Source organism: Anolis sagrei, chromosome 1 (assembly GCF_037176765.1).
Source record: "Anolis sagrei isolate rAnoSag1 chromosome 1, rAnoSag1.mat, whole genome shotgun sequence".
NCBI classification, from domain to species: Eukaryota; Metazoa; Chordata; class Lepidosauria; order Squamata; family Dactyloidae; genus Anolis; species Anolis sagrei.
In genome coordinates, this window is record NC_090021.1 from 46,289,992 (window position 1) to 46,313,911 (window position 23,920).

Consider the following 23,920-nt stretch of genomic DNA (forward strand, 5'->3'; position numbering starts at 1 on the left):
AAAACCAAGGTCATCAAAAATTTGTAACAGAAAGACAGACAAAAAATGACAAAAGACCCAGGATTTCAAATAGAAAGAGGCCCCTTCTGGACTACCATATAATATAGTTTATCAAAGCAAATAATCCACATTATTTGCTTTGAACTGGATTATATGACTCTACACTGCTATATAATCCAGTTCAAAGCATATAATTTGGATTTTATTTGGCACTCATGCATCCAATTCTAATTTGCAAGTAGTGATGAAAGTATTTTTAAGTTACACTCAATTTATAATGGCCACAAATGTATTGGATTTAGCAATTTGTACAGATATATAACATTCTTTTTGTATTACATTATTATTTTCTGCAAACAAATAAGAGAAAAACTTGAACTCTAATAAATTACATACCAATTCATAAATCTTTGGTGCCTCAAACACATAATCTTCAGGTTCTTCACCAGTTGGTTCAGGCATATCCCTCAAAAAGTCTACTAAATATGGCTCGGCTTGGACTTCTGGTAATAATTCAGGATCTATGTGTTCCTCAACTACTTTATTAAAACTGTTTCCAAACCAAACCTCATCCTCTTCGCAAACAAATCTACAAAACAAAGATCATAGCAGATTCTGATAGAAAAGCATAATGGGATCCCTCTTCCAATTGTATGTTAAAGAATTCATACAAATGGGGGGACGGGGACTCAACATGCAGATAATTGTGGAATTTAAATCAGATACATCTTTTTAAAAGGTAAGATAATAATCCACTACCACAAAGCTGTTTATCCTCAATTAAGCCACTCAAATGTAAAATGAAAGGGACTATTGTGAGTTAGCTCCTATAAGGTTTGGTTAGACTTCTTATTCCTATAAGAAACCTCCTGACACATCCTCAAACTACCTCTTCCCACTTAAATTGCCATATACTGGCATGATGTTACGTTCTGACTGCCTCCAAGTTTGCTTAAGCCTCACCTATGAATGGAGAGGATTAAAAATATATAAATTACAGATGATCTAAAATTGCAAAGTATAATAAGCCATTCTGTCCCTCCCTAACAATATATGTTTTTGGTATTTCTGTTGCTGTGCTGCAGGCTCCTGTGATATATAGATTTAATTAACTTTCTAAATTTTATTTGCAGTCCTTACATCATAAGGTAAAAAGGAAAGTGAATGAGGATATGCCACAAAATTTCATTCCTGGAAAAATATATCCAGAGCATTCTCTAGAACCCGATTCCCTTCTTTCTTTTTGGTATCTGTGAAGGGCAACTATTGTCTGACATCAGCCTAGGGAACCCAGCCTATATGCATCTTCCATATTCCTTTCTCTTCCAGCAGGTTAAGAACAATGTAAGTTCATCCAAATGAAAGAGGGGGAAAGCACCAGATCCTACCATATTGAAATGAAGGAAAAGTAGGAAAATCCAGCCTACTTTTTAAATGTTCATTTTTGCAACAATGGTTACATATCATGCTGATATTTGCAGCAAATGTTCACTTTTGCAACAATGGTTAGGTATCATGCTGTCATGTTGTTGTTGTTGTTGCCGTTGTTGTTGAGGAAGAACTTCAAATGACGAATGCACTTGCATCTGTGGTCATCTCAAGCTTTACTGCATTGTAAAACAGCCTTACTGTACATTGACATGCTGCAGCCTTGTGTGTGTGTTTTAATAAGCTGGATTTCATTTACTTGGAGCTCTTTTACAAAGCACAATAACAGCCCTATGTCCCCATTCTAACTGCTATGGCTGCATTATTTGGATTCCTGAGGTTTACAATATGATGGGACACTAGAGATTTCTGGCTGGGACTTACCAATGTCGCTCTATAAACTACAGCTCCCAGGATTCAGTGGGGTATTCTATGGCAGGGAAATTGAATCATAGCACTATAAACTACAGCTTCTAAAAGTGCCCCAGGATTTGGTTTTCAACTGTATAACCTCTGCTCTATGGGTCATCTCTATATACAAGCTACTTCATTATACTAGATAATCCACTTTAAATCTGGTTTTGCCTCCTGCAGAAGTCTGGAATTTGTAGTTTAGTGAGGCTATTAAAGACTCCTCCCTAAACTACAAACCCCAGATTTCTGCAGGAAGCAGCAACCACATTTAAAGTAGATTCATCCTCCAGTGTGGGTTTTATAATGAGATCCAAGTGGGCAAAGGTAGATGTCTTATCTTTCTACTTTTCAAAAAAGGGCATCATCTTACCTATCAGCGATTACTCTGGTACATTCATGTTTAAATAGTGACAGAAGGCTACTAATATCACAACATTCTTCTGCTTTGACTGTTAACATTCCTTGCCAAATTCTGGAAAGGTCTCGCAGATTGAAGATATAGTGAAATTTGGATGGCGTGGGCAGCATCTTCACCTAAATCAAACAGATATACAATGATCTATTTAAAGTGCTAATAAGCATATGAAATCAGTGTGACGTACCTTGTAAAACCACACACAAACCCACAGACATTTTCTTATAGCTATATCCAGGTTTCTCAGATCTTTAACTAGAACCAATGAAAAATGTCACTGCCATCAGTATGTGGACTATGCCAAAGGAATTTTTGGGCATGACACATCTAATGAAACATGAAATGGAAACTATGTATGAGACAAAGAAGAGTTGTCAACAGAAAAGGGAGGGGAACACTTCTTACCCTCCTTCACCAAATTTAGAAACATGATGTGATTTCAAAAGTCCATCCCATATATAAAAGACTCCAATTTATTTGTTGCTAGAGCCCCACATTTACCGTAGCTAGACACCATAAAAGCAAAACACAGACTTACAATTACACACACACACACACACAAATACACATACACCAAGGAGACAAAATTCAGAAAGCAAAGAGAGAAAAGAGAAGGCAGAAGAGGGATAAATTTTAAGTCTGAATTACCTTCCCTTGTTAATAATGTGCAATTGCAATTGCAATTTTGGATAATAACTATTAGTGACTTTTCTGTAGGCACAGGGCAATGAACAAATAGGGCAGAAATATTTTTAACAGAAGGAGCAATTATTAAGCCACCCAAGATATTTGCAATCCACACTTCTTTGTGTGGTGGAGGGTACCAGACTATAAGTAGTCTGGCAGCTGTATTCATGCCTGAGCAGCCCTTTTTAGAAAAGGTGTCCTAAACATAGTCTGCCTCTTTTATCCCTGACTGGACTGCCACGTCCAGAGGGGTCATCATCTTGTGACCAAAAAAAGAAAAATGAACTTTGGAATATGGAGTGCAGGGATATTGTTGGACAACAAAGGTAGTGAATGCCCTGAACGCAGGACTGCTGACATAGCAGCACTTCAGGAGACCCAGAGAGCAGGAGAGGGACAGCAGAAGGAAGAAAAAGGAGGTGCCACCTTTTTCTGGAAGGGACTCCCTGAAGAAGAATGAAAAATACATAATGTCAGCATTGCTATCAGAAACAACCTGGTGAAGCATCTGCGCGAAGCACCCATCGGCATTAATGAACGACTCTCAACCCTCCAAATTAACTTTGCCAAAAACAAACAGGCAACTATCAGAAGTGTTTATGCGCCAGTACTAGATGTTGATGAAGACATCAAGGAACATTTTTACAGTCAGCCGGACACTATCTTGTCGGAGATACCTAAAGAGGACAAAATCATCCTCCTGGGTGTTTTTAATGAGAGAGTTGGACGAGACTTTGACCTGTGGCCAGGAACCATAGGAAAAGATGGGGTTGGAAAAAGCAACCCGAATGGCATCCTGCTTCTCATAAAATGTTCGGAACACAACCTTGTAATCACAAACACACTTTTCTGCCAGAAAAACAAGCTTAAGATATCATGAAAGCACCCCTGGTCAAAGCATTGCACCTCTTGCAATTAAAATTCTGAAGCAAAAAAAAAAAAAGATCGGCAGTCTCAAGGCCTGCAAATATTAGTTGCAGCTATTTTAACATTATCAGCTTTTCTAGAGGCCAAAATGAATAAACAGTTCAATACCATCTTTACTTCAGATTAGAAATACATGAAAAGCCTATAATGCTTGCCCTATATAAATAACATGTAACAGCACATTTCAGCTCTGAATAGTAAATCTATTGCTATAGTTTATACCTTAGTCCATTGCCACAATATTCTGCCGGCTGAAACTAATTTCATGATCATATCACATACTTCCGGCTTGAAATTTCTACATGGATGAAAGTATCCACATCCAATTATTCCTTGGAAAAACAAAAGCACACTGTTATGGTTAAAATCATAGTATGATTTCAACTAAAAAATTAAATGATTTTCTTAGGAAGGACTGATCTCTAAGTATACATCAGGAGCAAGAATTAAAGATTAATAGGACCAATTAGACCAAATATTTTGTTAAATCAGGCTTTTTATTTTAATTGTTTTGCAGTAATTGTATTTTAATATTTATATATATCTTTTTTTAAACAAGGTAGTACTACAAACACTGAAGTCTGGTGAATGGCTGTTTTGACTACAAATGCAGCAAAACAGAGCACTCCAATTGTAGAAGAAAAGATATTATAGATATAAAAAAAGCATGAGTCACATATGAGTTATGTTGTCACTTGATTATACAAACAAAACTCTAATAATTTAACCCAGAAATATACTTAATACACTTCCAAGACACAACATATCCAAAGAAGAAGGTATGAAGGGCAAACATTTAAGTGATGATCTATCACTGTTGGCTATCAAGACAAAAGCACCCAGGTTGCCTTCACTAACTGCCTCCACCACTACTAAACCCTGAAATCACACAGTCTTCAGTGTGGACACTGTTATAATGCATACCCAATCATTATCAATTTATAATTTAATCAAATTACTTATGTGAGATAGGTTAAGAAGGACCCTTTCCAAAATAAGGAAGGAAGGAAGGAAGGAAGGAAGGGGGAGGGGGAGGGGGAGGGGGAGAGGGAGGGGGAGGGGAAGGGGAAGGGGAAGGGGAAGGGGAAGGGGAAAGGGAAAGGGAAAGGGAAAGGGAAGGGGAACAGAAGGGGGAAAACTGAGAGCACATGGAAGAGGGTGAACAATCTTTGGAAGAATTTGTTAGAAAGAATTTAAGAGTTTTTTGAGAAGTGTGAAGAGTCAATTTCTTTGACAGATAAGGAAGGGATTGGCGATGGAAACAGGTGGCAACCTCCCGATTTAAAATTAAATCATATCAATTTGCCTCTCCTGGGTAATGATTAGGAAACAACAGTACACTTCCCTATGCCTCCCATGCAGCTCTCAGTTATTAGAGATAGTGAACTAAAAATGTCTAATAGAAACATTCAGAATTTGATTTCTTGTTCCAATTTTGCATTTATCTGGCTGTATGAAGACATTATTAAGAGGAAAATGATACTAAGAGGGTTTTTTGCAAGACAATGGATTAAATTCAGTTTAACATTATGGGAAAAAAACTCATACCATACCAAAAATTTTATCTATGGATGCATTGGTCGGCAGGGTGCAGTTAAACACAGTAAATTGCCTTTTTAAGCGCTGTGGGATATCATTGCGGCCTCCTCCTGGGTGAATCATTGCCGCCATCAACTGTACATCAACAATTGTGGTAAAGTCTCCAGGCTTATCCAAGCTGTACATCCCTTCCATTTCCATCATCTGACGCACTATTTCATTTGTCACCTGAGCAGTTTTTAGAAGAAGCATCTCTCATTGAAAAGAAAGTAATAAAGGTGGATCCCTATCTGTTTAGCAAAATACTTTTTTACTTCTTTTCTAGGGTATGACATTTACATTAGAACAAAATGAACCATGATTAGCAACGTATATGATTTGTTCCATTGAAATCAATAGGACTTACATGCGTCTGAATTTTTCCAAATCATATTAAGCCTGTACACAGTTTAATAAGAAACCATTACCTTTAAGACTATTTGATTCTGAAGGCAAAAATAATATGCACTAATTCAGAAAAATTTCCAAAAATGTTAGCAGACATATGAAGATTAGTTATTCTGAATTAGTGATCTACACACACTACACAATTATAGAACTGTGTTCCAATTTGAATACCATGGCAACAGACCACCAGCCAATCTTAATCCTTGGTCAGCCACATATGGAGAGAGGTGTTCCCTCACGTAGCAAGGTACCAAGCCATTTAGGGCTTCTAATTTTAGCACAAGCACTGACTTCAGCCTGGTCAGAGCAATTCTTCTACAACTAGCATATTATACTGACCATATAGTAGTGCAGACATCAGTCAAGCTGTTGCATTTTTGCTCTAGCTGCACCTTCTCAATCTTCTTCAAGGGCAGTCCTACATATGGCACATTATAGCAATCTAAACAGCAGGTGACTTATGATCTGTACCTAGCGTACCAGTTCAAACTGAAGGCAAGTACTCTGTGCCACAGTCTACTTGAGTCTCCAGTGACTGAGGCCCCTTCCACACAGTTGTATAAAATCCACACTGAACTGGATGATCTCGCAGTGTGGATTCAGACAATCCAGTTCAAAGCAGATATTTTGGATTATTTGCCTTGATATTCTGAATTATATGGCTGCATGGAAGGGCCCAAAAATGGCTACAGGGATAGCCCCAAATTAATGTGAATGGGGTCCAGGTTATTAGTCAACGTAGCATAGTATTGCCTAATGTGTTTGGAAGCAGCCCACCAAGATTTGAGAAGTTTGATAAACTTCTTCAGGTGCTAAACCTAATGTCTTCTGCATGCAAGCATGTGCTATCCCATTTGCACTATGGACCTGTTCTTTCTCTATCTTATTTATTTATTTATTTATTTATTTACTATATTTGTATACTGCCTTTCTCAGTCCTTAGGCAACTCAGGGCGATTTACAATGGCAATGATTTGAAGCCCAAAAACACCACAAAACATTTAAAAACATTAAAACATAATATAAAACCATAACAAGAATACTAAAAGCATATATCATTTGCATCTCCTAATAAAAAAAATTGTCCAATCTCGTCGTCCAATCATTCTAATTCCTATGTCTTTTACTTTGCATCTTAGGCCCCTTCCACACAGCTGAATAAAATCCCACATTATCTGTTTTGAACTGGAATATAAGGCAGTGTGGACTCAGATAACCCAGCTCAAAGCAGATATTGTGGGATTTTCCACCTTGATATTCTGAATTATATGGCTGTGTGGAAGGGTCCTCAGTAAGAATCTCATCACAATGTACTTAATACATCCAAATGAAAAAAAACTAATTGAGACCCTGGACTCCACTGACCTTGTTGGCTGTGGATTCTGAGAGTCATAGTCTTAAAAAGAATCATCCAAGCTCTTCAGAGAACTATACCCTAGACTGCTTGCATTTATAAGAATTCTATTAATTTACTGATAGATAGTATCCCAAAAGACATATAGCCATTCCAACACACTTTCAAGATACATACATATTTCATCACAAGTAAAAAAAATCCCTACAGAGGTGTATTCTATTAAATATTATAAAGTGTAGTAGTCTATTTCCATTATTTGATTAGCAAAGATGTATACCAGATTACAGTACTATAACATTTAATATGTATATCCATTAGTACCATACCAATAAATATTTTGAACACAAATAGTTTGTGTTTTAAAAGCATTTTAGTGATATAATTTTAGTGATATAACTCTGTAACTATGTATAAATATCAGAACTGTACCTGATCTCCCCATTCATTAATAATTGGCATGTTAATATCATCAATGAATATGGTCATTTTCCTGCCTCCTGGGGGCCCATAGGTACTGCCCATTCGTTTGTCCACATAACTTTCTATTGTCCTCTTAGGATTTAAGCAACACAAAAGAGAGGGGAAAGATGTAAATGAATGATTTATAAATCTCGTTATTTGTGTAGTTGGTTGTGTGAAATTTGTGTTCCAACTGGACTTGGAGTAAGTGATACACATCTTCTCAACTCAGAAACATAAATACCAGAGATATAATATTTTTTGCTATTTTCATTCTTCAAGAAAACAATTTTAGCAATTTTATTCCCACTGCAAGAAACCCTTTGAAAAGGGGGCAATATTCCAACTTTGTGCACACAATTTGCATGTGCTATTTCCCATAGAATGCAGCAGATATCAGCCCATAAATGTAACTTTTGTGCAGAAAATGTTCACACATGGATACCCTCCCCTCACCAAAATAGGGTGTTTTCTTTTTTTTTCAGAGAACAGCATTTTCTGAATCAAAAACAATATTTTAGTTTGAACTGCACAAAATATGCTGTTCTCTCTACAAATTCTGGTCAGTTTCAGAATTCTCCTCAACTTAGATTTATACTTGGATAATTCCAAAGCATTTGGAATGGTTTTTGGAAGAGTTTTTTGTACAGAACCAGCTAATAAAAGCAATAGCTTACCTGAAACATTCCAGGTTCGGTTGCTGAAGAAAAGTTCAAAGCTTTTGATAAGTGCTCTTCAGGATCATATTTTTTTAAATAACCTTTAATCATAACAGTTTTTGCTGTTCCTTGCTCACCAATAAGCAACACCGCCTGTCACAATGGTGGAACCGTTGTTGTTATTAACATTCATGCTACATAACAAAGTTAGAGCTATATAACTGCAACAATGATTTTAAAAATGATAATGATGATGATTTAAACTAAACAAAAATGTGCAGGTGACTATTCTGGTTTATTTTCTACTACATTACTAATTTCAAAATGAATCATTTTCTGTTCAGTGAGCTCCCACAAAAAAAAGAATCATATCACTGCTGTGCAAGAGATGGCATCTGTATAGTTAGGAGCTGTGGTGGCACAAAGAGTTAAACCCTTGTGTCAACTGAACTGCTGACCTGAAAGTTGGCAGTTTGAATCTGCAAGATGGGGTGAGCTCCCATCTATTAGTTTCAGCTTCCCATGAAGGGACATGAAAGTTTCAGCTTCCCATGAAGGGACATCCTGTAGGATGGTAAAACATCTGGGCACCTCCTGGGCAATGTCCCTGCAGATGGCCAATTCTCTCACACCAGAAGCAACTTGCAGTTTCTCAAGTCACTCCTGGCATGGAAAAAAAATCTGTATAGTTGGATGGTCCTAAGGTTTATAGACAACAGGAGAAAGCCTGACAACATTTTTTAAAAATAATAATAATTAAGGACAGTGAAAAAGCTGCCCTATAAAAACTTAGTGGCATGAAAAATAAATAAATCTATTACAAAGGGTGAAAAAGAATGAAATTGCTGGAACGGGGGCACAAAAATATTTTAAAGATGGAAAGAAGGACTTAATTATTTCCTTAATGCAGTTCCTTGTGCATACTTAAAATGGCCATGCCAAAGGAAGAAAGACCCATGTACAAATAAAACTGAAAATTATTATTATTGTTTTACTGACACAAAAACACAGTATGACACAGTGAACAAGATATTCGAGTTTGAGGTCCTGATAACAGCTGAGTCATTATTATTATCATCATTATTATTTTTATTAATTATTTTTATCCCACTTTTCTCTCATGGTTGGGATTCAAGACGGCGTATAATGTTAAAAGCAACAAAATTACAGACATAAAATTCAACAAAAAACATCATTATGAAAAGAAACAGATTACACCATTCATAACCAATGGTCCAGCGTGCGGCAGCCAGGTTGCTAACAGCAGCGGCGTTCAGGGAGCACACAACTCCCCTGCTGCATCGTCTCCACTGGCTGCCAGTTTGCTACCGGGCCCAATTCAAAGTGCTGGCTCTAGCCTATAAAGCCCTAAATGGTTCTGGCCCAGCCTACCTATCCAAACGCATCTCTTCCTACGAACCCTCCAGGAAGTTAAGATCATCTGAGGAGGCCCTGCTCTCGATCCCGTCTGCTTCGCAAGCACGCTTGGTGGGGACGAGGGACAGGGCCTTCTCCGTGGTGGCCCCTCGGCTGTGGAACCTTTTGCCTAGGGATATTAGATCAGCCCCCTCCCTCCTGACTTTTCAGAAGAGAGTAAAAACCTGGCTCTTCGAGCAAGCATTCGGAACCCCGGAATAGATAGTCAAGCTTGAGATGGAGAATGACCCAGGAATGGCCAAGACGATGAAACGGACAAGGATTGGAATGAGAGGATATAACTCTTTTTAAATTGTTATTTCACTGTCTTTTTTGTTTAAATGCACTTAATTGTCTTTGCTTTTGAATGTATGTATTGATGGCATCGAATTGTGCTGATATGTAACCGCCCTGGGTCGCCTGCAGGCTGATATGGGCAGGATATAAATGATGTAAATAAATAAATAACCCATATAAAGCTATTAACAGTTTAAAACTGCAACATATACTATTAAAATATATAAATGTTATTTTAAAAATGTGATTAAACTGTTTTTCATCCTTTAAATTATTTTTAAAAGCAATAAAAAGGCAAAAGAACTAATTGAATAACACTGTTAAGAGCCCTGGTTATGTGTTTTTTACCTTCTACAACAAAAAGAGAATCATCTTACTAGCCACACTACAGAGAAAGAGTCTAAGGATCTCATCACACTGAGGTCCAATTTGTGGAAAATTTGCCAGACAGCATGGTGAATACAGCAGGCACCATCGAAACCATTGCCCTACATTGCCCCCTTTTCCATCCCACAGGCGGAAACATCACCATCTGGCTTCTCCCCATTCTTTCCTATGAGCACACAGGAAGCCTCCTGTGTTCTTTGGGCAGCATCTTACCATACTGCCAGGATACTGGAAGACAGAACCCCACTGGAAGTAGTCTTCCTTCTTTTTAGTTATTAGTGTTAGACTCCTTCATTTTCCCTGACTTTTTTATTATGCAGCCTTGTCAATAGAATATGTTTGCTTCCTTCCCCTTTTATAAGCAAAGGGGTATTAATACAAAATACTCTGAAACCAGCAGATTGGACTGTAACAACTATAACATAGTGATTTATACTCTTATTCCACACATCTGGCTCAATCTGACACCATGGTCAATGGCACCAAGAGCTCCTTAACGATCTAGGAGAATCAACAGGATATCTTTCACCCTTTCTTCATCCACAATAAGTTATCCATCAGATAAACTTAATGCCATTTCCAAACTGAAATATTAATGTGAATCCAAACTGAAATGGGCCCAGATTAACTGCTTCCTCTTGGAACCACCGAAGTTTTACACTCAGCCTAAAACATCTTATCACAAAGGAGGATATGATAGGACAGTAGCTATCACTTCTTCTTAGCATAGGGCATACATATCCCCTGTGTAAGGGAGAGGAGGATCCTCTCCCTTGCACAGAAGGTACCTACCATCTCCAAGATTTACCCTCTTGTGTTATTTCACTAGAGTTCACCAGCCATGATTAGGAAAGACAACACTTATGTGACTGTTTCAAGTGTTTTACCTCATTTCAGGCTAGACATTTTCCTAGAATTTATGTTACTTCATTATGGGATGCTTTGACTGGAAAGATATGATATTCTTATATGTCAGGACTCGGTTTCCTGGCCTTGGATGTTGGCGCAAAAAACCGGATTCCTGACATGGAGAACTGATAAGGAATTGCAGCTGGTGGCCTTGGGAGGGGCCGTTGGTGGTTTGGCGGGGAATATTGCGCGGGATCTTTGTCAGGCGGGAAGAGGGGATTCGAATGTGGGGGAGGGTATATAAGGGTTGACTTGCGTCTGTGTGCCAATCCTGGCTTTCATTGTGTATATGCGTCCAGTAGTAAAAGTTTCCTGATTGATTACGGATTGGCGTCCTGTGTCTTTTCTGGGAGCGGCTGCTGTGAGCTTACATTAAGCCAGGATTCCTTCGGTACCATCCCACGGCTGTGGTGAGGTACCCCTATGCAACGGGAGGAAGATCCAACGGAGGGGGGAGAACCAGCCTCCCCTTTCGAAAATGCAGAAGAGGAGCTGGAGAGAGTGAATGCCTTGGCTTCATCGACTGCATATGCCCAGCCCAACGGAGTCACACAGAGGCGAGTGAAGGGGGCAGGGGCAGCAACGAGAGAAAGCAGTGGGCTAGAGTTTCCCTCCCCGCAGAGATTGGATTTCCTGGAGGAAAAGATGGCATCAATGGAGACTACCCTCGCGGTGATGTCGAAGGTGATGGAGAGGCTGACCCCCCTGTTAGAGGAACCACCACCCCGAGGGGAATCGACGTGGAGCGCAGGGGAGAGGAGTGACCGGGGACCCGGGGCACGTCCTAAAACACAGACGAGCTGGAGGGCTGCTGCGGAGAGCGATGAGGAGGAGGAACGACCCCGGGGACTGGCGCCCCAGCAGACGTTCCTGGTGCCCCCGGCCGGAGCCGGGCGCGGCACAGGGCGTCAGGAATTGCCCCCGGAGCAGAGAGGGCTCCAGGGAGGGCCACCGCGAGCGGAGAACCGGGGAAGGCAGCTCCTTCCATACCAACCTAGGAGGGAGGAGCTGAGGATCGAGTTCGGAGGAGAAGCCGGGAACCTCGCATACTTCCTGACTATGGTGAGGGGATATCTAGAAGATAACGCCCTTACCTTCGGATCGGAAGCAAGCAGAGTGCGAGCAGTGGGCGCAGCACTGAGAGGGGGAGCAGCGGAGTGGTACGTCCAGCTCCACGCCAGGCACGACCCATGTTTGGGATCTACGAGGCGATTCCTGGCTGCGATGGAGGCGCGCTTCAGGGATCCGCTCGAGAGGGTCTGGGCGAGGGAAAAGCTGCAAACGATAACCCAAGGACATCGTTCCGTATCTGAGTACGTGGAGGAATTCCGGTTGAGGGCGGAGAAGGTCCCAGAGTGGTCCAACACCACCAAGGTCCAGATCTTCAAAGAGGGCTTGCGGAAGGAAATCCTGACCTGGGCGCTTCATCGCGACGACCCGGAGGAGATAGGCGGATGGATTGAGCTGGCCGGCCGCATCGAGACGACCTTGGCACAGGTCAAGAGGCATCAAGGAGCGGCGCCGCAGCAGACGAGGGCGAAGGAGGAGAGTCGGAGAACGGAGAGAAGCACGGTCGGAAAAGCCCCAACCGGAGGGCCCAAGGAGCAGAGGGGCGGTTGTTATGTATGCGGTCGCCTGGGCCATCGGGCTGCCGAATGCAGACAAAGGAAAGGGGGAGAGTCCCATTTCCCAAAGTTCAAACCGGCTGCAGGGAAGAGAGCGGAGGAGAGCCCCCCTTCTAGGGCCCCGGTGGGAGATCTGGTGAGTCACAGCCCAGGAATGCTAGTATTCCCGATCAGGCTAGAAGGGGAGGGGAAGTGGGCCAGCTGCAAAGCTCTCATGGATTGCGGCTGCTCAAGAAACATTATGGCCCCAGAGTTAGCAGAGGAACTGAAATGTGAGAAAACCCCCTTGCAGAGCCCCATAGCATTCTCGCAGCTAGATGGGTCAGTGGCGGCTGGGGCCCCGGCACGGTTTGAAGTGGGAGAAATGAGATGTAAAGTGGGGAGCTGGGAAGGCAGCATAACCTTTGTCGTATCCCCTATGGCTACTTACAATGTAATACTGGGGATGCCATGGTTAAGGGAAGCCAACCCACAGATCAATTGGAGGGAAGGCAGCATAACATTCCAGAGCGAAGAAAGAGGAAATTGTTGCAAGGGGGAAGAAAACACGGCGGGTGGGGTGCAGGAAATTCCCCCTGAATACAGAGACTTTGAGGATGTATTTGACGAAAAGGAGGCGGACCAGCTTCCCCCTCCTAGGAGGGTCGAAGTAAAGATTGAACTCAATGAGGACGCCAAGTTGCCCAGGAGTAGATTGTACCCCATGTCGGTCAAGGAGATGGAGGAACTGAGGAAATATATTGATAAAAACTTGGCCCGAGGGTTTATAAGGCCCTCCGAATCACCCTTGGGAGCCCCAGTGCTGTTTAGGCACAAAAAGGACGGCTCGTTGAGACTGTGCGTGGACTATAGGGGGCTGAACGCAGTGAGCACCACCAACAACTACCCCATGCCACTGACTAAGGACTTACTATCGAGACTGTCGGAAGCAAGGGTGTTCACGAAAATTGACTTAATCGAAGCTTATCATAAACTGCGCATAAGGCCCGAGGACAGGTGGAAAACGGCGTTCACCTGCGCGCTCGGCCATTTTGAATTCTCCGTCTGTCCCTTCGGTTTAAAGGGCTCTGGATCAGCATTTATGCAAATGATTAATGAGGTGTTACACCCACTATTGTATCGCGGGGTGTTTTGCTTTGTGGATGATGTAATTGTGTTTACCCGTGATAGACGATCTCATGTCAAATTGGTGAGAGAGGTGCTCCAGAAATTGAGGGAGGCAAAACTGTTTGCAAAGCTGCCAAAATGTGAGTTCAATAAAGAACAGATAGACTTCCTGGGATACCGAATATCCAAGGGCGGGATAGCAATGGATCCAGCAAAAGTGGAGGATGTCAGGGGGTGGAGCCCTCCCCAAACGCGCAAACAGTTGCAATCATTCCTCGGGTTTGCAAATTTCTACCGGGGTTTCATAAAGGAATTTGCTCAGATAACAGTGCCCTTAACTGAACTGCTAAAGACAAAGGGAAAGGGGGAAACAGTAAAGGTACGATCCCCGGGAGCAAAGTTAGATTGGTCAATTGAATGCCAAAGGGCTTTTGAAGAACTGAAACGCAGATTCACTGAAGAACCAGTATTGATCCACCCTGATTTAACCAAACCGTTCGTGATCCATTGTGACGCATCAGATTGGGCGTACGGGGCGGCCCTGATGCAAAGGGACCCAGAAGGGAGGTTGAAACCATGCGGATTCATCTCAAAAAAGTTCAGCGAAACTGAACGAAACTGGCCGGTGTGGGAAAAAGAGGCTCTATCAGTAGTGAGGGCCCTAGAGACATGGAGGCACTTATTAGAAGGAAGCGGCATCCCCTTTGAAGTGTGGACCGACCATAAAAACTTACAATACCTCACTTCACCCAGGCAATTGTCAGCGAAGCAAATAAGATGGGGGCAGTATTTCAGCAGATTTGATTTTAAGCTGCGTTTCCAAAAGGGGAACCAAAATGTGGTCGCAGACACGTTGTCAAGAATGCCGGAGGATGGAGGGAGGGGGCGAGGCCCAAAAGGGAGCATATTCTCAGAACAGCAGTGGGGCATGGCAGTACAAACCCGAGCGCAAACGGAGCGCAATCAAAGGCTGGTGGGGGTTGAGAGCAAGGACGGGGGATGGGAGGAGGAGATAAGACAAGCATGCAGGGAGGATGAGTGGCTGGAAAGAAATAAGGAAAAGGTGGAATGGAAGGATGGATTGGGATTTGTGCACAGGAAGTTATATATCCCAGGCAACCTAAGGGAAAAAATGATGATTAGATGCCATGGCAACAAGGGAGCAGGACACTGGGGAGTGACGAAGACCCTGAAAATGTTGGCACGTCAGTGTTGGTGGCCCGGGATGAGGGGTGACACCAAAGTGTATGTATCCAAATGTAATGCGTGTGCACAAAGTAAGGCAACCACACAAAAGCCAACGGGGTTATTACAAAAGGTGGCAGAGCCATCAAAACCTTGGAGGGTGATTGCTATGGACTTTGTGGGTGAACTCCCAGTCAGCAGAGGTCAGCGCTATATATGGACAGTGATGGATTTATTCTCAAAACAAGCACATTTCATAGCGCTGCCTAAATTGCCATCTGCAGAGAAATTGGCTGAATTGTTTATCAAACATATCTACCGGTTGCATGGTTGCCCGGACCAGGTGATTAGTGATCGAGGGGTACAATTTACAGCTAGGTTCTGGGAAGGATTCATGCAGTTGATGGGGGTGGAAAGGACCTTGAGCTCGGCGTTCCATCCCATGACCAATGGGGGGGTCGAGCGCACACAACAGACCTTGGGAATGTTCCTAAGAACATACACAAACCAATGCCAAACTGACTGGGCCGATCTACTCCCGTTTGCAGAAATTGCGTACAATGGGGCCTGTCACGCATCCACAGGGAAATCCCCCTTTGAGGTAGTATACGGCATGGAAGTAACCCCTTTACCCAAACTGCCGAGTTGGGGGGAAGAACTGGAGGGAAAGGAAGGATGGCCAGACAAAATGAAAGCGAACTGGGAGGGAGTGGCAAAATCACTACGAGAGGCCCAACGAAAATATAAGTTGTTTGCAGATCGGAAAAGGAGGGAAGGTGACAAATTGGAAGAAGGGGATTTAGTGTGGCTGAGCACAAAAAACCTTAAGCTAAATACCCCCTCTCGGAAGTTGTCTCCCAAATACATCGGTCCTTTTAGGATTTCTGACAAAGTAAATGAAGTGACATATACCCTGAAACTACCTAAGGTATTGGGGAAAATACACCCAACGTTTCATTGTAGTTTGTTGAAAAAATACCAAGGTCCGCTAGACGAAGAAGGAACATAATGGTGACGTATGTTTCCCTTCCAGGAAGAAGAAGAGGTGGAGGGGGACATTATGTCAGGACTCGGTTTCCTGGCCTTGGATGTTGGCGCAAAAAACCGGATTCCTGACATGGAGAACTGATAAGGAATTGCAGCTGGTGGCCTTGGGAGGGGCCGTTGGTGGTTTGGCGGGGAATATTGCGCGGGATCTTTGTCAGGCAGGAAGAGGGGATTCGAATGTGGGGGAGGGTATATAAGGGTTGACTTGCGTCTGTGTGCCAATCCTGGCTTTCATTGTGTATATGCGTCCAGTAGTAAAAGTTTCCTGATTGATTACGGATTGGCGTCCTGTGTCTTTTCTGGGAGCGGCTGCTGTGAGCTTACACTTATACTTCGACAATAAAATATTTACTTACTTTGTGTTGCTTTGCTATGGTATCCATCAAAAATTGTGTTCTGACATTGTCTACATTTGGAACCAAAATTGATGAGTATTCAGGAATACTGTCTGTTGGATAAACATACTCCTGTACTTTTTGATTCCAATGTTCCCAGTCACCTAGAAGGAAAAAAAATACTGATGGGAAGTGCCGATTATTACTCCTCTTCAATATGTTCTTCATAAGATTAGCACTAGTCAAGCTTCTCTATGGAGTGAACTCCATATGTAAATTTTATGATTCAGAAAGTCCCCTATCACAACTATCACAGCTCATTACTAATTAGGGCTTCATTCCTAAAGATAGGCCAAAAACCAGATTAAACTGGATTCCTATAATCAGTCTTGGTTAGCAGTTGTTTTCAAGAACTCTTGAAAGGTAGCCCCATGCACAGTATATTGAAGTAGTTAAATCTAGATATTATTGGAGTATAAATTACTGTGACTAAGTTGACTTTTTCCAAGAGGAGTTACAGCTGCCATACCAACTTTCGTTTGTCAAAGATACAGATATTGCTTTGATCTCTGTAGAAAATGACAGGTTCATCAACACTCTCAGATTATAAACCTTGGAACCCATCAAGGACAGGTTGAACAACATTCTTGGCTAGACACACTACAAAACATCTATCCCATATGGAGCAAGATTCAAGTCACTGGCCCTCATGAAGTTTATTACTAACACTATTACATTAATACTGAACATACATTAAGTTCTTTTCTCTGGATGTCCCATTGGCATCAGCTGCACGAGCTTCAACCCATTTAGAAACATGATGAAAATGCATTCCTTGTAAGGATGACTTGTGAGTTCTCCATTTAATTATTAAGAAGCACTACACTGCTTTTTCACTTACCACATTCACTGACATAATACTCATACATTGTTTGTGGTGAACCTTTAGGGATTTCTGGCAAATCTAGTTTGCTTTCATGGCTTCTTAAGAAGGCTTCCAACTTCTCCCTGCTTTCCAGTTCTAGGAGAGAGCCTAAACTCCACATGATGCCAAAGACAAATAATTTATGGAGATGTCCCAAGCTTACAATGCCACCTTCTTCCTTTGAGGGTATCAGGCCTTCCAAAAGATTAATGGACTGAAAATATTTTAAAAAGAAAACACACTGTTACAATGTGTTTATTTTTCTTACGCCGTATGAAATGTGACGTTCAATTACCTCAATATCTTGGTGATATATATATTTGTGTATTTTTTGTAAGAACAAAGAAAACAGCATACCTGCTTGATATAGTTGCATTCCAAAAGCTCCATTTTGGGGAAAAGGCTCAACTTCATGTACGTATATGCTGCTTCAAAGATTTTATCATATAAACCTAGCAGCACTTCAGCTTCTTGTGTAGTCCGAGTTTTGAGCCAACCCTATTTTTAAAAAGAAGTAGAAAAGCAATGTGCATTAAAGTGTCCCACAACTTAACATTTAAATTAAAGAAACCCTCACTGTGAAAACGTACCTGCAATATTGGCCTCCAGCTTAGGGCAGAGGAACTGATATAGACCATACCCATTCTAGAAACAGTTGCAGGAGAGGCATTTTCAATGTTGTGCACTTCAAAGAGCAGCTTGCAAGTAGGAGCCATTGGAATCCTATCGCCATTTGCTAAAGTGAGAGTCTTATTATCATCAAGGACTGAATTCAGATTCTCAATCCAAATGGCATCTACAGGGCCATCTAAAACAAGAAAAATATTCTCACCTGGAAACAAAAGGTAACAACATCACTGCAAAGTGACAAGACAGAAGGATATAGTCAGCATAGGGTTGTTGTAGGTTTTTCGGGTTGTATGGCCATGTTCTAGAAGCATTCTCTCCTGACGTTTCACCTGCATCTGTGGCAAGCATCCTCAGAGGATGCTTGCCACAGATGCAGGTGAAACTTCAGGAGAGAATGCTTCTAGAACATGGCCATACAACCTGAAAAACCTACAACAACCCAGTGATTCTGGCCATGAAAGCCTTCAACAATACATAATCAGCATAGTCACAGATAATAAAGAATATTTTAACCAAGCTTTCAGACATGCAGATTAGATTTGCTTGAAAAGGGAGGTGTTTTGGTGTTGATTTGTTTTAATATGCTAGATGAATTTTAAAAATATGATCTCAAAATAATAGAGCCCAGCACAGGTCTAATATGCACTGAAACCAATGCTTCTCAAGTACTGAATCCATTTTCATTTATGTGATGTTGTTGTTGTTTTCCAGCAGCACTTCACAGATACTTTTTAAAGAAAAGTGAGATTACTTTAGTATTATATTACAGGAATGTATAGTTATTTATATATGTTTATTTGGCTTAGAGTCTGCCCTTTTCATGTGAATAAGATTCTTGGTGCCTTACAATTGCACAATACACTGTACAATAAAATATGACTGAAACAAAAAAACATTTTAAAAATAGTTTTAAAACACACCAGCTAAAGAGAAATACAGCAACTGTTTGGGTATACTCCCCTTCAGTAGGGAGTAAGTTCATTTTCCAAACACCTGCCATTACAACAGGTAATAGAAATCAAAGTATTTGCAAAGATATTATTCAATGTAATAATGATGTTCATGGTGTCTATTGTCATAACCAGTGGATGTAATACCAAACATACCCTTTTTAGCTTTAAGAGTTTTTCTCCACAGTGTGGAAAAGATCCCATCTGTCCAATCATTAGTTGCTGTATCCAGCTTGCCAAACATCTGAGGAGCAGTAATAGCTTTGGGGTTCATCCTCATTTCTCTGTGAGGGTATCCACACTCTGTCATTGCTCTCATCAACATAGTTATAACCATTGTTTTTCCAGACCCACTTGGTCCAAGTGTCATCAACCCGTGGCGCACTTTGGATGTTTCATACAACTAAAGTAGATGTGAAGCAGAGAGAACCGTACGTTACTTGGAGAAATTACTGTTAATCTTATTCAGTTTGTTTCTATAGAACAGCATTTCTCAACCTGGGGTTGGGTCCCCTGGGGGGGGGGGGGGATCGCTAAAGATCATCAGAGAATGTAGTATTTTCTGTTGGTCGTTGAGGTTCTGTGTGAGAAGTCTGGCCCAATTCTATCATTGGTGGGGTTCAGAATGCTCTTTGATCGTAGGTGAACTATAAATCCCAGCAACTACAACTTCCAAATTTCAAGGTCTATTTCCCCCAAACTCCACCAGTATTCACATTTCGGCATATTGAGTATCTGTGCCAAGTTTGGTTCAGATCCATCATTGATTGAGTCTATAGTGCTCTCTGGATGTAGGTGAACTACAACTCCAAAACTCAAGGTCAATGCCCACCAAACTCTTTCAGTATTTTCTGTTAGTGATGGGAGTTCTGTGTGCCAAGTTTGGTTCAATTTCATCATTGGTGGAGTTCAGAATGCTCTTTAATTGTAGGTGAACTATAAATCCCAGCAACTACAACTCCCAGATGACAAAATCAATCCCCCCCCAACCCAACCCAAATTAAACCCCAGTTGAACTCAGCTAAGTACACCAGACAGCAGTTAAGATCCCTCTTTTTTTTTTTCCTTTTGCACTAATGCAAATGATTAGTGTCAAACTGGTTCTTACACATGCAGAGTTGCCAGGTGAAAAACAGTACAGAGCTTAAAAAAGTGATGCAGAAGAGGACTTTTCAGTAGGTTCTGCTTGTCATATAAGCTCACTTCTGAAATTCCTTTTCTGCACAACCATTAAAGATACAGGTGCCATTTCTGTTTTTCACCTGGCAATTCTACTATAGGTCCATTGTTCTTTAGTAACTCTTCAAATGGAAAAGGATGATGAAAAATAACAACAATAATGATAGCAATAAAAAAATTCCTGCCTCTCTTTGCAGGTTCGAGGTGGGGTACCACATTGTAAGGATTGCTCCAGTATAAATAATAATAATAATAATAATAATAATAATAATAATAATCTTTATTTATACCCCGCCACCATATCGCCTATGGGGACTCGGGGCGGCTTCCATAACACCAAGCTCGTACATAAAATGATTTAAAAACTCAGGGTGAGATAAAGGAGTAAAATTATTTTTGAGTGAGAACTCATAGAGAGATAGGGTGATAGACTGACCTTCATACAAGGGGGGTGTACTCCTGGGACAAAGACATTGAGGGGAACACTAGGTTAAGAATATGTAACTACTCTCCAAAAGCACAATGGCAGAGCCAGGTCTTGAGATTCTTTTTAAAGGTTTCTAAGGTAGGGGCTTTCCTAATCTCTCCGGGCAATGAGTTCCAGAGTCGGGGGCCCACAGAGGAGAAGGCTCTCTCCCTTGTACCCACAAGGCAAGTCTGAGAAACTGGCAAGGGCGAAAGGAGGGCCTCCCCTGAAGATTGAAGAGTTCGGGCTGGTTCATGGAGAGAGATAAGATCACAAAGGTAGGCGGGTCCCAAACTGTTTGGGGCTTTATAGGTCAGAACCTGCACCTTGAATTGGGACCGGAAAATGAATGGCAGCCAATGGAGCTCCTTAAACAGGGGGGTAGACCGCTCCCTGTAAGTTGCCCCAGTTATTAATCTGGCTGCCGACCGTTGCGCAAGTTGTAAAACAACAGGTATAATTATTTTTGCTGTAACCCACCATCTATATCCATTTAAGCATCATTAACTTCCATAAAATATTTTGGCACTAGCAATTTGTTCTGGCCTTGGCTATGTGAGAATCTACTTGATGGGCTCTGACTGCATTAAGCTTCAGATTGAGAAAGAGATACTAATTAATCATCTTTTTAAAGAACAGACAAGGCCTTCGCTATGAGTTTCAAATAGGCTAATTTTTAACCCTCTTTTAATAGAGTTTTCTCACATACTTGTAAATGCTACCTCTACTCCCAAAATAATGGAAGTATGATGTTACCTATTATCCAGAAGCAGATCAAGCATTATTTCTCAAGGCTGAGTATGAGCTTGTAAAATGCCAGCTACCCACTCCGCCTAATATTTTTTTTGTATAAAGTATTTTTCCAGCTTATTTTTGTTTTGTTTCCTTCTTAAAACATGATGGTGTACTATGTTGTACCTGCACAAGCTTAAGATTCCAAGGTGGATGATTAATTAATCCTGCTTCCTCAACTTGATTTGCAACAGCCGCTTGAAGGTCAACATACGTATTACTGTCCAACACCAGTCCTGGAAAGAGGTCATTGATAAGACTAAGGAAGAGGGGTTCATCCTCATCTACCTGAAAAATAAGAATTAAGTAGTATTTAAAATGAAAATGTGTTCATTTTCAAAAATCTAACATTTGTCATTTGTGAATGTCATTTATTTATTTATTTGCAGTATTTGTACGCTACCCTTCTCAACCCTGAAGGGGACTCAGAGTGGTTCAGTGTCCTGCTTAGGATTGTACTCTTAACAAACCATGATTTCATGTTCATAACATACAACAAATAGGTACGTTCAATGTCTAAACTCTAACTTAATTTTCTGATTTTTTTCATGTCAGGAGTGACTTGAGAAACTGCAAATCACTTCTGGTGTGAGAGAATTGGCCGTTTGCAAGGATGTCACCCAAGGGATGTTTTGCCATCCTGTGGGAGGCTTTTCTCATGTCCCTGCATGAGAAGCTGAAGCTGACAGGTGGGAGCCCACCCCACTCCCCGGATTCGAACTGCCCATCTCTCAGTCAGCAGTCCTGTTGGCACAATGGTTTAACCCATTGCACCACCAGGGGCTCCTGATGTTTTTATTACAAAATACGTTTTGAACCAACAGCACTACAGAAAAAAAACATTTACTTTATCCTCCCATTCAACCCACTGAAATCTTAAATGGATAGACTTACAAGTTTAGAGAGGTTCATGTCCCTCAGCCCTCTCATGACAGTACTCAATTCACTGTCATCAGGCCTTGCTCTCTTCTGAGATCCAAGAGTTCTCAAAACTGAAAGAATATTTCTCAACCCAAAGTCATAATGAACCTTTAAAAAAACAGTAAAAAAGCAATAAAGTCAGTCATGACTTTACTCTTGAAGTATTATTTTAGTACTTACTTGCCCAGAATGGTGAATCACGGAAAATAACATCCAAGTTATTTATAATATCAAAACATCTATATCTGTCTATCACTTTTACTTAAATTGGTATTTACTTATCCTTTATCAAGTACTTTCCAACACCATAAAAGGAAATGTATACAGTGACAAGGAATTAAACTTAATATCTACAGTATTGACAGGATGATGGTAAAATCAGGATGTAAGCCTGCTGTCGATCTGCAAAGCAATACTAAAAAATGTGACACACTATTTATGTATACTTTGATGTCTACAGGAATACTTTGCAAAATCATCTGTTCATATAGTTTTGCCAGAAACAGATCCTGGCCTTCATATTTCTAAGACAGGCCTTCATTTTGATCTGAATAATTAAGAGATTCTGTACTTGCTGGTTATGATCTTCTACCGTCAATAGCTATCAATGGTACTGCAATATTACCTGTTTAGTAAGCTGCTCTTCACAAAGTTTGTAAAGAACAAAGAACTTCTGAGCCAAGACAACGTTATCAATAAAGCCACAGCTTGCAAGTTTCACCCTCATGATTATCTGAAAGAGTAGAGTATTACAGAATAATAACTGTGAGAAAAGATTTTGCAGTGAAAGCAAATAGAATATCCCTGTAAGAAAGAATCAAACGAGGAGTTGACATGAGTGAATCCCACATGCTTTTACAGTTACAAAAAGCTTTATACTCCAAGTCTAGAAATATAAATCATCTATCATCCAATGGACAGAGGATCTTACTGCATTATCTATAAGTTAAATGACATTTCATAGATGCCAACTTCAAGGAAATGAATCCTTGGAAATATTCAGGTTATATTACTCTGTATGCTTAATCTATTTTCCTATTCTTTGTACTTCCTTTGTCCTGGCTAATTAATTAGGGGAGGCAAATGAGGTCACAGATAAGAATTCTAGCTTCCTTCGACAGTAGAGTCTCGCTTATCCAACCTTTGCTCATCCAACATAGTGTGCCTGCTGCCCAGGTCCACAGCTGTTTCAATACATTGCGATGTTTTGGTGCTAAATTCAATAATACAGTAATTATTACACAGTGTTACCATGAATTGTGAACTACTTTTTCTGTCGATTTGTTGTAAAACATGATGTTTTGATGCTTAATTTGTAAAATCATAATGTCATTTGACATTTAATAGGCTTTCCCTTAATCCCTCATTACCCAACATTTTGGCTTATTCAATGTTTTGCCGGCTCGTTTATGTTGGA

General features: G+C 40.9%; 1 protein-coding gene across 1 annotated transcript in view; it reads right to left on the reverse strand.

The window, feature by feature from the left end:
- DNAH8 (dynein axonemal heavy chain 8) overlaps positions 1-23,920 on the reverse strand; it is a 158,103-nt gene that overhangs the window by 61,483 nt on the left and 72,700 nt on the right. The window contains exons 43-56 of the mRNA XM_060777916.2: positions 23,129-23,236; positions 22,477-22,611; positions 21,709-21,870; positions 19,302-19,548; positions 18,156-18,397; positions 17,923-18,063; positions 17,542-17,779; positions 16,662-16,804; positions 8,351-8,485; positions 7,644-7,766; positions 5,425-5,638; positions 4,094-4,203; positions 2,213-2,376; positions 397-589 (exon numbers count right to left, since the gene is read on the reverse strand). Coding sequence (XP_060633899.2) covers positions 397-589; positions 2,213-2,376; positions 4,094-4,203; positions 5,425-5,638; positions 7,644-7,766; positions 8,351-8,485; positions 16,662-16,804; positions 17,542-17,779; positions 17,923-18,063; positions 18,156-18,397; positions 19,302-19,548; positions 21,709-21,870; positions 22,477-22,611; positions 23,129-23,236 — 2,355 coding nt within the window. The remainder of the gene's footprint in view (positions 1-396; positions 590-2,212; positions 2,377-4,093; positions 4,204-5,424; positions 5,639-7,643; positions 7,767-8,350; positions 8,486-16,661; positions 16,805-17,541; positions 17,780-17,922; positions 18,064-18,155; positions 18,398-19,301; positions 19,549-21,708; positions 21,871-22,476; positions 22,612-23,128; positions 23,237-23,920) is intronic.